The sequence below is a fragment of the Penicillium atrosanguineum genome (genome assembly GCF_028827265.1).
Source record: "Penicillium atrosanguineum strain IBT 20685 chromosome Unknown utg000001l_segment0_segment0, whole genome shotgun sequence".
Lineage (NCBI taxonomy): Eukaryota > Fungi > Ascomycota > Eurotiomycetes > Eurotiales > Aspergillaceae > Penicillium > Penicillium atrosanguineum.
This window is the reverse complement of record NW_026623133.1, coordinates 3,792,933-3,806,352: the sequence shown is the minus strand read 5'-3', so window position 1 is coordinate 3,806,352 and position 13,420 is coordinate 3,792,933. Positions and strand designations below refer to the sequence as shown.

Sequence of the window (13,420 nt, the reverse complement as noted above, 5' to 3'; positions counted from 1 at the left end):
AAATCATTTTCTCAGGTATATTTCGCATCACATTCGTGGAGAAAAGCCGAATAGTATAGATCGAGAAAGCAAGAGCTACCTTAATGGAGAGCCACGCTAACCGAAAAAGGCAACCGAGCTCTCTGGTAAACATTCAACTTCCCCGAATTTAACCGCGCATCACATAAAGGGCGGAGTCTAATCATGCCTCACCTACGACGACAACCAAACCCCCACGATTTCCCGGCCCCTAATGGTCCCAGTGCCCCAGGCAGCCTCCGCGCGCAATTCCAAACCCCTCCCTCGCGACAAACCCCCTCCAACCCAACCCGCCTCCACGCATCTTCCACAGGCCCCCAAGAAATCACACCCGATCCCACTGCTGCTATAGCCCATCCCGCCGCGCAATCTGATTTCTTCTCTATTTTCAGTCGGCCGAGGCTTGAACAACAGCCCCCGCCGGTAGTGGACGAGGAGGACGTGCTCGACGACGACTTTGATCCGAATGCGCAAGACATGGAGCCGGACGAGGAGTTCGAGGAGGATTTGATTCCGGAGGATGAAGATCAACTCGAGCCGGAAGATGATATGGAGGACTCGGAGTTAGTAGATGAAGAAGAGCTCGACGAGGAAGTCGACGATGGACTTGAAGATGACCAGGACGAGGAAATGCACGATCGCGGTTCGTCTATCTCCAGCGCATTGCTCTGTCATTGACTAACAAAACACAGAGAAATCACCCTCGCCCCTCCCACCCAACCTCCGAGAGATCTCATCTCTCGCGTCCTGGACAGTCTCAACCTCGAAACCAGGCTGCGGCGTTGCTGCACTCCGACACCCGTCCCCTTCCCAATACTGGCAATCAGACGGTCCACAGCCTCATACCTTAACCCTCCACTTCTTCAAACTCGTCGCTGTCGTCCGCATCCGCGTATACCTCGACTTTGAGCTCGATGAAAGCTATACGCCCACAAAAATGATCTTCCTAGCCGGCATGGGCGGTAATGACCTCGTCGAGTTCGGCACCTGGGAAGGAGACGGTCCCTGTGGCTGGGTCGACGTACCGCTAGAAGGCGTTGGAGGCCGGAATGGTGGCTGGGTACGCGACGATGCAGTCCGACATGAACGAAAATCAAAGGGCGGTAGCAATGAGGAAGCAGAAGATGATGATGAAGAGCCAGCGGACGAAGACCCGTACGCGGGGAACGTGCTGAAGGCGATGGTGATCCAGATGCGGATCATGGAGAATCATCAGAATGGAAAGGATACGCATGTGCGCGGCTTCCAGGTGTTTGCGTGTGATGATAGTAGGCGGCGGATGGCTGGTGCGCCGTCTGCTTCTGCGGATGGGAGGAGGAGGCGGAGTATGAGGCAGTCTTTGAGGGGGAATGTGCTTGATGCGCTCAGTGGGAGGAGGGAGAATGAGAATGTCGATACGGGGAGGCTTGTTGAGACTTCTGGGTTGGAAGAGCCGGATTGGATGGGGGAGCCTGTTATTCGATGATATCTGCGTGGGATGAAGTGCATGATTTTGGCGTTGTGGGCATTCAACGATTGTTCATCGGTTTATTTCTTTCGGAGTTGAGGGCGAGAGATACCCTTTTCTTTTCATTCCTTTTCACTATGGGTTAGACTTGCATGAGTGGGTGCATCCAACTGGGCGATGCATGATTTATCTAAAGGAATGAGCTTATGTTATACCTCCACCTGTATTATTCCAAAGTTATCAGCTATTAGCGTCGACGTTGTATCGAACATCAGGATGGACAAAGCACTAAACTACATCGAAGCAGGAACGACAATGAATTGATACATGAAACTTGTAAAACTTCCGAAAGGGTATTCATTTTTGCAGTGTCGTTATAAATCTACTTAAGCAGCTTCTCCAGCTCAGCAACAACGGCATCACCAACCTCAACAGTGGTGTTCTTGCCGCCAATGTCGCCAGTACGCACACCAGCCTCAATGACGTTGCTAACAGCCTTCTCGATGATGCGGGCCTCATCGATCATGCCGAAGGAGTACTGCATCATCATAGCAATGGACAGAATAGCAGCAACGGGGTTAACAATACCCTGGCCAGCGATATCGGGAGCGGAACCTAAATCTATCAGTGAAAACCCCCCCCCCCGGTATCAAGAATATAGAAAACATACCGTGAATAGGCTCATAGATACCGTTAACACGGCTCTTGCCATCCGGAATACCGCTCAGACTGGCACTAGGCAACAGACCCAGCGAACCAGGAATAACACTAGCTTCATCGGAGATGATATCACCGAAAAGGTTGCTAGTAACAACAATACCATTCAGCTTGCGCGGGTCCTTAATCATGAGCATAGCAGCCGAGTCAATGAGATGGTGCCCGATTTGAACCTGAGGGAACTCCTTCGCCATAATCTCCGTAACAACCTTGCGCCACAGACGGCTGGTAGCGAGGACATTAGCCTTGTCCAGGGACCACACGGGCAGGGGCGGGTTGTGCTGCAGAGCGAGGTGCGCAGCGAGACGGATGATACGCTCGATCTCGGCGCGGGTGTAGGGCTCAGTGTCCATGGCGTAACCGGAGCCGTCATCTTCCTTGCGCTCGCCGAAGTAGATGCCGCCGGTGAGTTCGCGGATGATGTTGAAGTCGACACCGCGGCAGATCTCCTCCTTGAGGGGGAGCTCTTGACCAGGGAGGGAGCGGCGAAGTTGCAAGGACGCAGGTTACCGAATGTACCCATTTCCTTGCGGAGCTTGAGGATGCCCTGCTCGGGGCGGACGGCGCCAGTTCCCCATTTCTAAATTGGAATGAGTATGGGATTGGGATGGTGGGGACGGGTTGGACGTACCGGGCCACCGATGGCACCGAGGAGGACGGCGTCGGCGTTCTTAGCAGCAGTCAGGGCCTCGTCCGTCAGAGGGGTGCCGGTCGCGTCGATGGACGCCTGTAGAGGTTAGTGGGTTTACATCTTGTGCGCTGTTGCGGGGGTTCGACTCACGCCGCCGAGCAGGTGGTCCTGCAGGTTGAAGGTGACATCACGGTTCTTCTCGATGACGCGGAGGATCTAAAGGCGATGGGCGTCAGGATTGATCTCTTGCAGAATGATTCCTTCGCATCAATGGCTTACCTTGATAGCCTCGGTAGTAACCTATGTTTCGTGATGAGTTAGCCACGCGAATTGTCGTGTAGACCGTAGGTCTATGGCGGGGCACCTTGAGAGTGTAGTACATACCTCGGGACCACAGTGATCACCACCGAAGACAACGACGTTGTAGGAAGACATGTTGGGAGAGCAAAAGAAATGTGTCAATTGAAGGTAACTCAATTGGATCCTAAGGGAGCTTTAAAAAAGGTGGGATGCGGGTGAAGTCGACCCCGCCGCTCCGAGATCGGCGCCCACTCAACTGCGCCGCAAACACCATCCACGACTCGGCTTTATCAGTGTCTACGTCTTCTACAGCTTCCGACGGCTGCTGTCGGGTTTTTATAGAATTGCCTATAGTCTGTTTCTCTCGCATTCTTAGCCTCGCGCAATTGAACTTGGACAATTTTCAGACTCAAGGAGCTCCTCCCTACTACCGTTTCAAACACAAGGGCATGTATTAAATGATGTATAGCATTAAGAATATCACACTAGGCAAATGATGATGGGAAACGACAGGATCGAAGAAATAAAGAACAGAAAGAAAAGAAAAACCAGAAAACACAAACCCATGTGTACTGTACTGTACAAGGACCCAGAATTCCAAAGAACTCCTGAGGACCTTCCTATTCATGCCCAAGACTGACAGAGGATTTGCAAACCCGCCACCCCAACCTTCCAAGAAGCCCAGTAGCAATATGGATATTGTTGCTGGGGCCTCTAAATCACAAACCGAAGCTCCAAAAGATGCAAGATCAACGGATAGGGAGAAAGACAAATGAAATACCAGCTAGCAATGTGCTAGCTCGGTTGCATAGAAATGCAGATTACTTGCGGTTGGCACGACGGGCCTTCTTGTCATTCTCGGCGAGCAATTGGCTGGCATTGACCAGCTGGACGATGTTGACATACTGCTTGAACAGCATGACCGGGGCCGAGATGATGGTGATGATCCACGGGATCTGGCTGTCGATCTTGTTGGCGCGCGCCATCTCGAGAGCGCCGGCACTCCAGGGGCTGGCAAAGAGGCTGCTAGGAGGAGGGTTGGCGGGGTTACCAGGCTGTGCGGAGGAGGGCATCGCATCAGGAACGGGCTGGAGAAGCGAGGGCGACAGGATCGGCGAGGAGAAAGATAGCAGGTAGATGCCGATGAAGAACGCCTCATTGAGAGCGCAGCAGATGAACAGCACGGTCTGAAAGATGGGTCAGTCGAGATCAGACAGAGCAAAGTCTAGTTAACATACCTTGCTGTTATAGTACTTGTAGAGGGCCCAGTTGGCCTTGGGGTCGATCTTCTTGTGGCTCTGGTTGGATCCACCGACGCTCAGGGTGGCGTACATGTGCATATAGTGACTGGCCAAGTCCAGGCAAATGAGACCTTGGAACACAATAGCCCAACGAGGCCAGGCAGAGCTCAAGAAGACGAGCAGACACGAGGTGGTGCAGCGGTCAGTCACCATGTCCAAGACGGCGCCGAACGTGGTCGACTGGTTGTAGTACCGGGCGGCATAGCCATCCAATGCATCCAGCAAACAAGACACGCTATAGAGGATAGAGCAGGTGCGAGGGTGAAGAGGCATGTAGTAGAGGGACGCGATGGCAAGGACCACTCGGAAGTACCCTAGATTCTAGTAAGCACGAGGTCAAGGTAAGTATGAAGATGAGGATGCGACTCACCGATAAGATTCGGGGCAAAGAGGAAGATGTTCTCATCTGGCTCCTCGCGCAGAGCCGATCTTGACCTCTTCTTAGACGGTGTGCGCTTCGTCGAGGGTGTGGACACGCTCCCATTTCCACCGAGCGACTCTTCGCTCTCCGTGCCCTGGTCAGCAAGGGCCGCCTTTTGTCGTCGTGTCCGGGCACTCATTGTGAATCTGAAGGTGCTGTGGTGGGTTTCAATGACCGACAGATGGTTAGTCTGTCAGGAGCTCGTAGGTGTTGGTGGGGTAGAAAGTTCGACAAGGTATCGTGGCCGGAACGCGTCTGCGGCAGGATGGCTGATTAGCAACGGCGGGCAGGTAGGTCACAAGACAGATCACACATCTCAGTCCAGCAGTATTCCCAGATAAGAATGATAAGGAGAGAAAGCGCTCAGACGCAAGCGGAGCTGGTCGGAGAAGAAGGATAAGGAGGATAGGGGCAGGAGGCAAAATTTGTGTACCCGATAAGGAGATGATAAGCTCACGCGTCGATCTACTTACTTGGCCTCAAAGTAGGTCCAAGGTATATTCCGAGGAACGTATCGGGGAAGGTACCTAGGATGCAAATGGAATCCGTAGAGTGCAAGAGCAAAAGCGAGAAGCTAGAAGCTAGAGGCTAGAAGCTAGAAGCTAGAAGCTAGGGATGTGGAATGATGAAATGTTTTGAACGGGTCGCCCGGAACCTTGGAAGCTTTTCCCCACATCAAACTTGAGAGACTTTCGAGGACGTATAGTAGGGGGGAATATAGGAGGAAGATAGGAGGAATGTTATGGGATCTTTAATATTTCAACTTTCTCCTTCCAAGGTCGAATCTCGGCCTATTCAATTCCTCCGAAGTGACCTCCCAAGGGCTGCCTGCGCATAGCGACTGCATGTGGAGGGTATATAGTCAGCTCATTGGGCGTCGGCCAACAATCTGCCCGTTCCTTGTCTTGGCTTGGTTGTCAAAAGTTGAGTTGTCGTGATTTAGCTGCCTGATGACCACGGGTATAGGTGTCACTTTTATCCTCTTATACTGACTATTAGTTGACTCCAATACATTCAAAGTACTGCGTCTGAGCAGGTAGATACAATTGACCATGACATGCAAAATACTCATCGGCTAAAAACAAAAAAGAAAACCGGCTTTCAAGCTGAACAACGGCGAAATTATATGCAACTGATCCCTAGGATCAAAACTATGTACAAACGACAACCAGAAACTTTCTACAAAATTGGGAGACATCACGTCCGTGACCTGCGCGGATCGGTGGCATCCTGTCGCCGCCACTCGCGGGATTCCTTAGTTCCCAGACTACCCATACCACCCTCCTGCCGGCGCTCCCATCCACCAAGGCGAATGACCAGGCAGGTGGCATTATCACCCTCCTTGGTAACCTCGGTAGCGAAGCTAACCACGTCGCGAGCACCTTGTTCGGGTGTTCGGGCTTCCTTGATGATGTCGACGATTTCCTGGTCGAGAAGTGTGCCGCTGATACCGTCGGATACCATGACGAGGAATGAGTACTCGGCGGGGCCCATTTCGATGCGGCAGAGCTCGGGTTCCGCGGATACACCGATCCGCTTGGATTGGACGTCTCCGAAGGCGCGGGTATTTGCAAGTCCACTCATGCGCTCCTCACCGAAGGAGTCGGTGACAAAGGTCGCGGCGTATCGACGAAGTCGACCGGCCTCGATTGGAGAGGATGGGTGGTGGTTGGAAGTAACGGGGATAGCTTCGCCGCTCTCGGTAGAGCATAGTAATACCCTGGTGTCACCGACGTGTGCGATGAGTAGGCTCGAGGGGCCAGCTGGATGCCAGAAGGGAGTCGGACTGGGGGTTGAGATCATGGCGATGCTTCCAGTACTTCCGCCCTTGAATCGAGAACGACCGCCAATCTTCGGGGCTCGGGTTAAGCTGGGGCTGTGAAGAATCTCGTCATCGTTAAGCGGTCTCTCGGCTTGAACTAGATCGTCATCTCGCTTGGCAGCTTGCGCTTTGACGAAGTCTAGGTCGGCTCGCAGGAAAGCGTATTCCAAGATCTCCTCGACGGAGACATAGCCAGGGGAAGGGACCTCCCCGGATTCGGAACCATAGTACGCGAAGTGAGGCGGCTTGAATCTCTTGAAATAGCCACCGACAATCCGTCTCCAGTTCTGTACGAGGGTTTTCTCCAAATCTCCGACCCGGTGTCGGTTGCCCTCTTGCGTTACAGGTAGCGAGCCATTGGCAGCGGCCAGCTCGCCCCCGCTAATCTGTTGTTGTTTTGTGCGAAGGCTCGACCCGACTTCAAATATCGCGGCGGCATCCTGGATATATTCATGAAGAGTCTCTTTGAGGAACGTGCTGCACTCGGATCCGCCATGTCCGTCAAAGATGCCGAAATAGAAGACTTGCGGGTCCCCGCTAGCAGTATCCGCGGCTCGGGACTCGCGTGGTGCAGAGTTCCGTCGGATTCTAAGTGATGCAGGAGGTCGTTTCGCGAATGCTGGGATATCAATCACGCCAGCCTGGTATGTATCTTCATTATAGGGCCGAGTTCCACGGGCCGTGACAGCTCCGAAGTGGTGCTTAGCGTTGCGCAGCGGGATTCGGACAACGGTCGTCTCTCGGTCTACTAATGCTTGAAACGAGGTGGGCGACTGGGGAGTGTCTCCGGTGTGAGGTACTGAGGCCGAGCGCGGGAGTTTATGGAAAGGCGATGTCGGTCCCCGAGTGTCCGGATGTAGAGACGACGACGGGAGATGGGTGACGAAGTAGTCGCGGAACTGTGGGCGCTTCTTCACGCTCGGTGGTCCATCCTGATATTCAGCCTCGGAGCTGAAGTTCCGTAACCTTCGAGGTCGGATGAAACCTGCTCAAGGGGAAACACGGTTAGCCCGGGCGTTCTCAACATAACCAGGATCGGGGGTGTAGAGATCCCATACTATAACCGGTCGAGGTCCAAACCCCTACTCGCCTCGCTGAAGTGACGATCATGAATGGCCCATTGATAGAGTGACAAGGATGGTGGTGTAGGGAGAATGCAGAGACGAAGGCGTGGGGGGACACCTTGCCCTGGCCCGAGCGTCGGCAGATAAGAAGACGTTATCGGCAGATCTACAGTAGTTTTCGAATTCAGTTTGGCCCCATGCTCTTTAGACTTGATTGCCGGGAAATAGATGCTACATATGCGACTTCTGATCCGATATTACCTGAGTTTCAGACCATGGCTACAACCTTCAGCATTAGAAGAGCCCTTATCGCCAAGAATTGGCCTAAGAAGACTGCGCGGCATCGTGCTAAGGAGCAAAATGCCGATCTAACCCTGCATAATTTGTGGACTTTGAATCGTACCACCTAGTATATATCGATGAATCTGGATGTGACAAACGTTTTAGGTTCAGACGGACAGGTTGGGCATCACCTGGCATATCCCCTTTGCAAGTAACGCAATTCTTCGCGACCAAACACCAGCTGTTGCCCGCTATGCACAGAAGGGGATCGTTTTCTCGAGAGTATTTGGGTAGTTCTACGGATGCCACCGTATTTGAAGACTTTATAGCTCAGCTACTCCAGCACTATGGACGATGGCCAGAACCAAAATCTGTCCTAGTCATGGACAACGCATCATTTCACCGGTCAGGACGCCTTGCACGAATGTGCGCGGACGCAGGGGTGAAGCTGGTCTATTTGCCACCATATTCGCCGGACCTAAACCCAATTAAAGGGGGGTTTTGCCATTTCATCTATTCATAATGATCAGGTTAATGATAGTACAGTATTTGCAAGTTGATTAGTGATTGTTCGTGAATTCGCCTCAGCTGAGACCTGGCAACCTTAGACCTTATCGTCAGAACTGTCCGCCCCGCATGGTTCAACATCAGGCTCGTCAAGAAGCTGCTTGGTCTGTCTGTTGACTTCAAGTACAGGTACGTTACGGAAATCATCCTTACTGGCTGTATCTAAAGTATCGGTTGCCAAAGCTTTGCAAAGTTTGGTCATTTATCTGCTGACAGCCTTGTGCCTTTGATGAAGGCGTGGGAAGGACTTTTTGGGCATTCTTCAGTGCCGACCAGGGATCGCATCTCCGCCATAAGCTCTCTCTTCTCTCTTTGCAGCTCTGAGATTTCCGGATGTTACAAATAGCGCGCTTATGCGTATCAGTAAGCTCGGACGGTGTTAGTAGGTCTTTCCTCATTTATATATGGTCCATTTGTCTACGTAGTGCAAATATGGCTGAACGAGATCTAAAAGTAAACCATGGTTAAAATTACAGCGGGGCTGCTTGGAATTAAATGCGATACAGGCTCCTAAAGACAAGATCATTTCGAGTAATACGACTCCGCGCAATGGCAGACGAATGACGCGAGGTTGGCACCTACCAATAGCAGAATCATCAAGAGCCGAGAAAACAAGACGGGGAATCTGCTTGAAAGAAAACGTGCCATGTTAGAGAAAGGTCACAAGACCCACAGAATTGAATCGAGATATTATATGGCCCGGGTGCGCGAGAACAGACTGCTGTAGACGGCGTCCACAACGGGTTGGGCGGTGATCTGTCTGCCGCCGAAGAATCGTCCATTCAGGCCCTTGATGGCATTCTCGCCGCCTTGGACACGGTCGAACTTCAGGTAAATATCGCCTTGGGAGTTCGGATCTAGTGAGATGTGAACAACATGGCCGTACTTTTCTTCGCACTCTTGGCGAACGTCATCCTCCAACTCCTTGATCCAAGCTTCTCCTTCTTCCCTGTGGCAATTCGTTAGCATTTGGTCCTGGAATGAACAGATACAAAGATCAACTGACTCGCTAGCATCAAACATATTGCGCAGCATCACGCAGCGGCTTGCCTGGTTCACGGTGACAGGCAGCGGCTTCACGTCGGTCTTGGGCCGGAGCATCTTCTGTCGCTCGTGAATGGGAGGCTCGGGTTCATCTGTACGTGCGAGTTTCCTCATCAACGCGTCTCTACTGTAGTTGTTGAAGTTCACCCCTGAAACATCTGTGTCGTCAAGAGCACTAGCACCGGTAGACTTTTCGGTTTCTCTGCCGCCGCCGGCACGGTCAAAGTTGTTCGAGCCGCCGGCTTGGACGCCACGACCTCCGTGACCGGAGAATGAAGAGCCCTGGAAACTGGATTGATTTGCAGAAGGGCCCTGTGGACGAGTCGCGCTCGCATCGGGGGTAAACTTATCGTTGCCAAGACCCACTCGGATGGCTCGACCAGCAAGATCGAATCCGTTCATTTTCTCTAGAGCGTCACGAGCCTGGGTTGGATCACGGAACCTAGATGGACGGTTAGCGATGTAACTTGAAAGTGTTGAAGCTTGACTTACTGCACAAATGCGTATCCTTTACTCCGACCAGTCTCATCCTTCTGCAGCTGAACGAATTCGAGCTCGCCGAATGGTTCGAAGACGTTCTGGAGGTCGGTTTCAGTGATGCTGAAATGAACATTACCCACATAGAGTCTGTGAAATGGCGCGGAGTGCCCAGAGCTCGAGCTGGCCTCCGGGTTACGTGCCTGACGGTTCTTTTCGGCTTCGGTAAGCTGGACGATAACGGGAATGCCTACGAGCGTCTGGCCGGTAAGCTGGATCGCAGCGGGGACGGATTCTTCGCTTCGGAATTCGACGTAGCCAACACTATACGTATGTTAGGTTGGTGAATGAAAAAAAGTCAAGAATAGAAACTCACCCTTTTGATCGTCCACTAACACGGTCCTTGACGATTTGAGCCTCCTTGACGGGGCCGACCTTTTCGAAAAAGGCCATCAGCTCTTTAGTTCTCAGACGTGCAGCAAGCTGCTGCACGAAAACAGTTCGTTTGTCCCGCTCATCTTCATTGAGCTCAGGGGACTTGCTTGGACTCCGACGACGAGGGCTGCGACGCCGATCACGATCACGGCGAGGGCGTCGGTCATCGTCGCGCCCGCCACGACGGTTCGGGCGGTAGTGTCGGTCATCATTGGGTGAGCGCGAACGAGTACGAGCACGTCCTCCGCCACGGTAAAAGTCTCCGCTGGAGCGGAGGTCATCACCGTTTGCATCACGACGGCGACGTCGGTCACTCTCACGGCTACGGCTCCTCTTCCGGCTTCTCTGGCTTCCGTTAGCACTGCCATGTTCGCTTTTCATGTCCTCATCGCCATCGGCATCTCGGTCACGGCGACGGTCTCGGCTGCGGTCTCGGCGGCGGTTTCTATCACGGGAAAGGGAACGCTCCCGGCGTCCATTCTGGTCCGCGCGTTCATCGGGTTTGGTAGTCGCTTCGGTGGGAGCAGCCGTTGACTCGAGCAACGCTTCTACGTCGAGTCCGGACATTGTGGGGTTGTAGCTTGTCGCTGGTTGTGATTGGAACGATGGTCGGGGATAGGAAATCAAGTCACTAGGGGGCGATCAGAAAGTGCCTCGAAGGATATGATACGGAGGAGATTCGAACCCTTCTGCTCAGTAGTATAAGTCCAAAAGTTCGGAAAGCGCTCAGCGCGATCGAATATCTGTAATGCGAAATGAGGGTTGACTCAAAAGTGGGAACCCAAGTTGATGTCAAAGTGAAGTGGTATATAAACCCAAATGGTGGCGCCTGAGTTGCCGGTCAATCGCGGCAGAAAGGGCGGCAGGAGAACTGGCAGAAAAATCAAAGCGGTGACTCACAATCAGCGCCACTGTTGTCACGTGAGAGAATTAGTTATACTTCAGCCTGAGGCAAGATGCGACAAGCGACTCTACTCGTGAAGGTTGGTATTGGGAAAGCCTTGTGGTGACCATACAACGTAGTGTTTTTTTGATTAGGATTAATGAGTCTCATGTACACTAATAAGTGATGCTGGTAAAAGGAACGTAAAGTGAATCAACTTCTCATGGCTACGAGGCCGAAAAGTCACCTATGCATGAAACAGAACCATCCGAAACTCCTCAGTTGCCCATGTGCGAGGGGTCATGTACAAGCATCTGGCGGTCGCATCGCCAGTAACTAACTCCGTGAATTCATAATTAAAAGGGTAAGCTGTCGATGCGGACATGTGCGAAGAGACTCTACTGAGCCTTGGCACCCTTGGAAGAAGGAGCCTCCAGCTCAGTGCCGAAGACACGATCCCAGAATCGGCTGGTGACACCAAATCCATTCTCAAAGTCAGCGTAGTGGTGCTGAAGGTGGTACTTCTTGAGCTCCTTGTAGTGCAGGGGAAGGCTAGACAGTGTTAGTCGTGATCATCCGATCGATAGGATTGGGATACTTACTTGCGGTGGTGAAGGAAGTAGTGGGTCAGGTCATAGCAGATGTATCCGAAAACACCGCCGCAGAAGACCTGCACAGCCGCAAACCAGTTGTAGAAGAAGACGGCATGGGCCAGCTTCCAGAAAGGGGCAGCCAGTACGACAAACAGGGTCGGCGGCATGACAAGTCGGTATTTATCCATAGGGAGATAGTGATGAATACCATGGAGAAGGAAGTGTAGAGTCAGAGCAACTCGGTTATCGGGGAGCCAATTGTCAAGGTGGAAGAGGAAGCGATGCATGAGATACTCGATCAGGGACCAGAGGCAAAAACCAACAGCCCAATACGCGGCAGCGGCCAAGGGGTTATTCAGACCCCCAGCTCCGATCACGGTACCATATGCGACCATAGGCAGCCACAGAATAGGGACTATATACCACGAAGTCTTGCTGAGAGGCTCCAAGATATTGCCGAAGAGAGGGGCCGACTCGCCTCCCTTGTAGTGACGGGGCCGGTGAACTTGCTCCAAGTAAAATTCCTTGGAGAAAGTGCTGTACCAGAGTTGAGGGAACAGAGGCTTGTTGAGATCCAAAAACTTATGTGTTTTGAAGTCCTGCGAGAAGTCGGTCTCGACAGACAGATCCTCCTCCCGCGACATTCCGGTGGTTTCATAAACAGTTCCATCGCCTTTGCCAACGTTGATACCAGCGTCCTGGGACTTGCCGGATGCATCCGAGGAGAGGAATCCGACGTGGTAGTCTAAAAGGATCTCGTAGGCGGCCTCGGAGTGCTCGTGGGAGATTTCATCCTTCATGATCTCCGCCACGTCCTTGCCAGCATAGTCCAGAATCAGATCACCACCACCTGGATGATCTTCCACGAAGTCGGTAACATCGTAGACATTGCGACCGATGGTAATGAAGCAGGATTTGACACTGTTATGCGACTCCACCTCGGCGGGCGTGAATGTTGGTAGGACACGTCCAGGCATTTTGCCGGATATTTCTTGGGGAGAACAAAAAGAAGATGCGACACGCAAAACGACACGCAAAGTGTAAGATTGGCGACTGTCGATAAGGGAGGAGGGGGATCGGTGGTCAAAGTTCGCGGATGCTTCGGTTTTGATGGGGCAAATAAATTATTCAGGGGTGTGGCGTGACAATCCCTTTTCCCGCCCCGGTGACTGGGCAGTTTTCTGTTTGGTTGAAAAAGAGTCACAACCTCGGATGCTGGTATGATTCTGAGTTGATTGGTACCCAGGTAGAGAGCAGACTTGATCAGGCCATACGAGAGATTGAACAAAAAAAAACTGGCGTCCGCGTCCGATGGGCAGTGGGACAAGCATGTGACCCTTATCTAATCAAGTGCCAGGGCCTGGTCCTGGTCCCTCGGCCCGGCGTGAAAAGTCGTGTTGTGTCGTGGGCTTGGATAT

General features: G+C 52.5%; 6 protein-coding genes across 6 annotated transcripts; 1 reads left to right on the top strand and 5 right to left on the bottom strand.

Moving 5' to 3' along the window:
- Positions 1-183: 183 nt before the first annotated feature.
- On the top strand, positions 184-1,483 carry N7443_001481 (anaphase promoting complex subunit DOC1; the record flags this gene model as incomplete). The annotated part of the gene is made up of 2 exons (XM_056881537.1): positions 184-661; positions 711-1,483. The coding sequence occupies 2 exons, from the start codon at positions 184-186 to the stop codon at positions 1,481-1,483; spliced, it is 1,251 nt and encodes a 416-aa protein (XP_056746775.1).
- A 364-nt stretch (positions 1,484-1,847) lies between these two features.
- Positions 1,848-3,248, bottom strand: leu2A (3-isopropylmalate dehydrogenase LEU2; the record flags this gene model as incomplete). Its single annotated transcript, XM_056881536.1, has 6 exons — positions 1,848-2,086; positions 2,136-2,646; positions 2,814-2,909; positions 2,964-3,029; positions 3,093-3,113; positions 3,198-3,248. The coding sequence occupies 6 exons, from the start codon at positions 3,246-3,248 to the stop codon at positions 1,848-1,850; spliced, it is 984 nt and encodes a 327-aa protein (XP_056746774.1).
- A 686-nt stretch (positions 3,249-3,934) lies between these two features.
- Positions 3,935-4,974, bottom strand: N7443_001479 (CDP-diacylglycerol--inositol 3-phosphatidyltransferase; the record flags this gene model as incomplete). The annotated part of the gene is made up of 3 exons (XM_056881535.1): positions 3,935-4,300; positions 4,352-4,728; positions 4,785-4,974. The coding sequence occupies 3 exons, from the start codon at positions 4,972-4,974 to the stop codon at positions 3,935-3,937; spliced, it is 933 nt and encodes a 310-aa protein (XP_056746773.1).
- Positions 4,975-6,032: 1,058 nt separating this feature from the next.
- On the bottom strand, positions 6,033-7,767 carry ptcA (type 2C protein phosphatase PTC6; the record flags this gene model as incomplete). The annotated part of the gene is made up of 2 exons (XM_056881534.1): positions 6,033-7,642; positions 7,716-7,767. The coding sequence occupies 2 exons, from the start codon at positions 7,765-7,767 to the stop codon at positions 6,033-6,035; spliced, it is 1,662 nt and encodes a 553-aa protein (XP_056746772.1).
- Positions 7,768-9,260: 1,493 nt separating this feature from the next.
- N7443_001477 (putative RNA splicing factor (Pad-1)) lies at positions 9,261-11,093 on the bottom strand (the record flags this gene model as incomplete). Its single annotated transcript, XM_056881533.1, has 4 exons — positions 9,261-9,519; positions 9,577-10,056; positions 10,107-10,415; positions 10,468-11,093. The coding sequence occupies 4 exons, from the start codon at positions 11,091-11,093 to the stop codon at positions 9,261-9,263; spliced, it is 1,674 nt and encodes a 557-aa protein (XP_056746771.1).
- A 714-nt stretch (positions 11,094-11,807) lies between these two features.
- Positions 11,808-12,979, bottom strand: N7443_001476 (fatty acid alpha-hydroxylase; the record flags this gene model as incomplete). Its single annotated transcript, XM_056881532.1, has 2 exons — positions 11,808-11,961; positions 12,012-12,979. The coding sequence occupies 2 exons, from the start codon at positions 12,977-12,979 to the stop codon at positions 11,808-11,810; spliced, it is 1,122 nt and encodes a 373-aa protein (XP_056746770.1).
- Between the last annotated feature and the right edge of the window lie 441 nt (positions 12,980-13,420).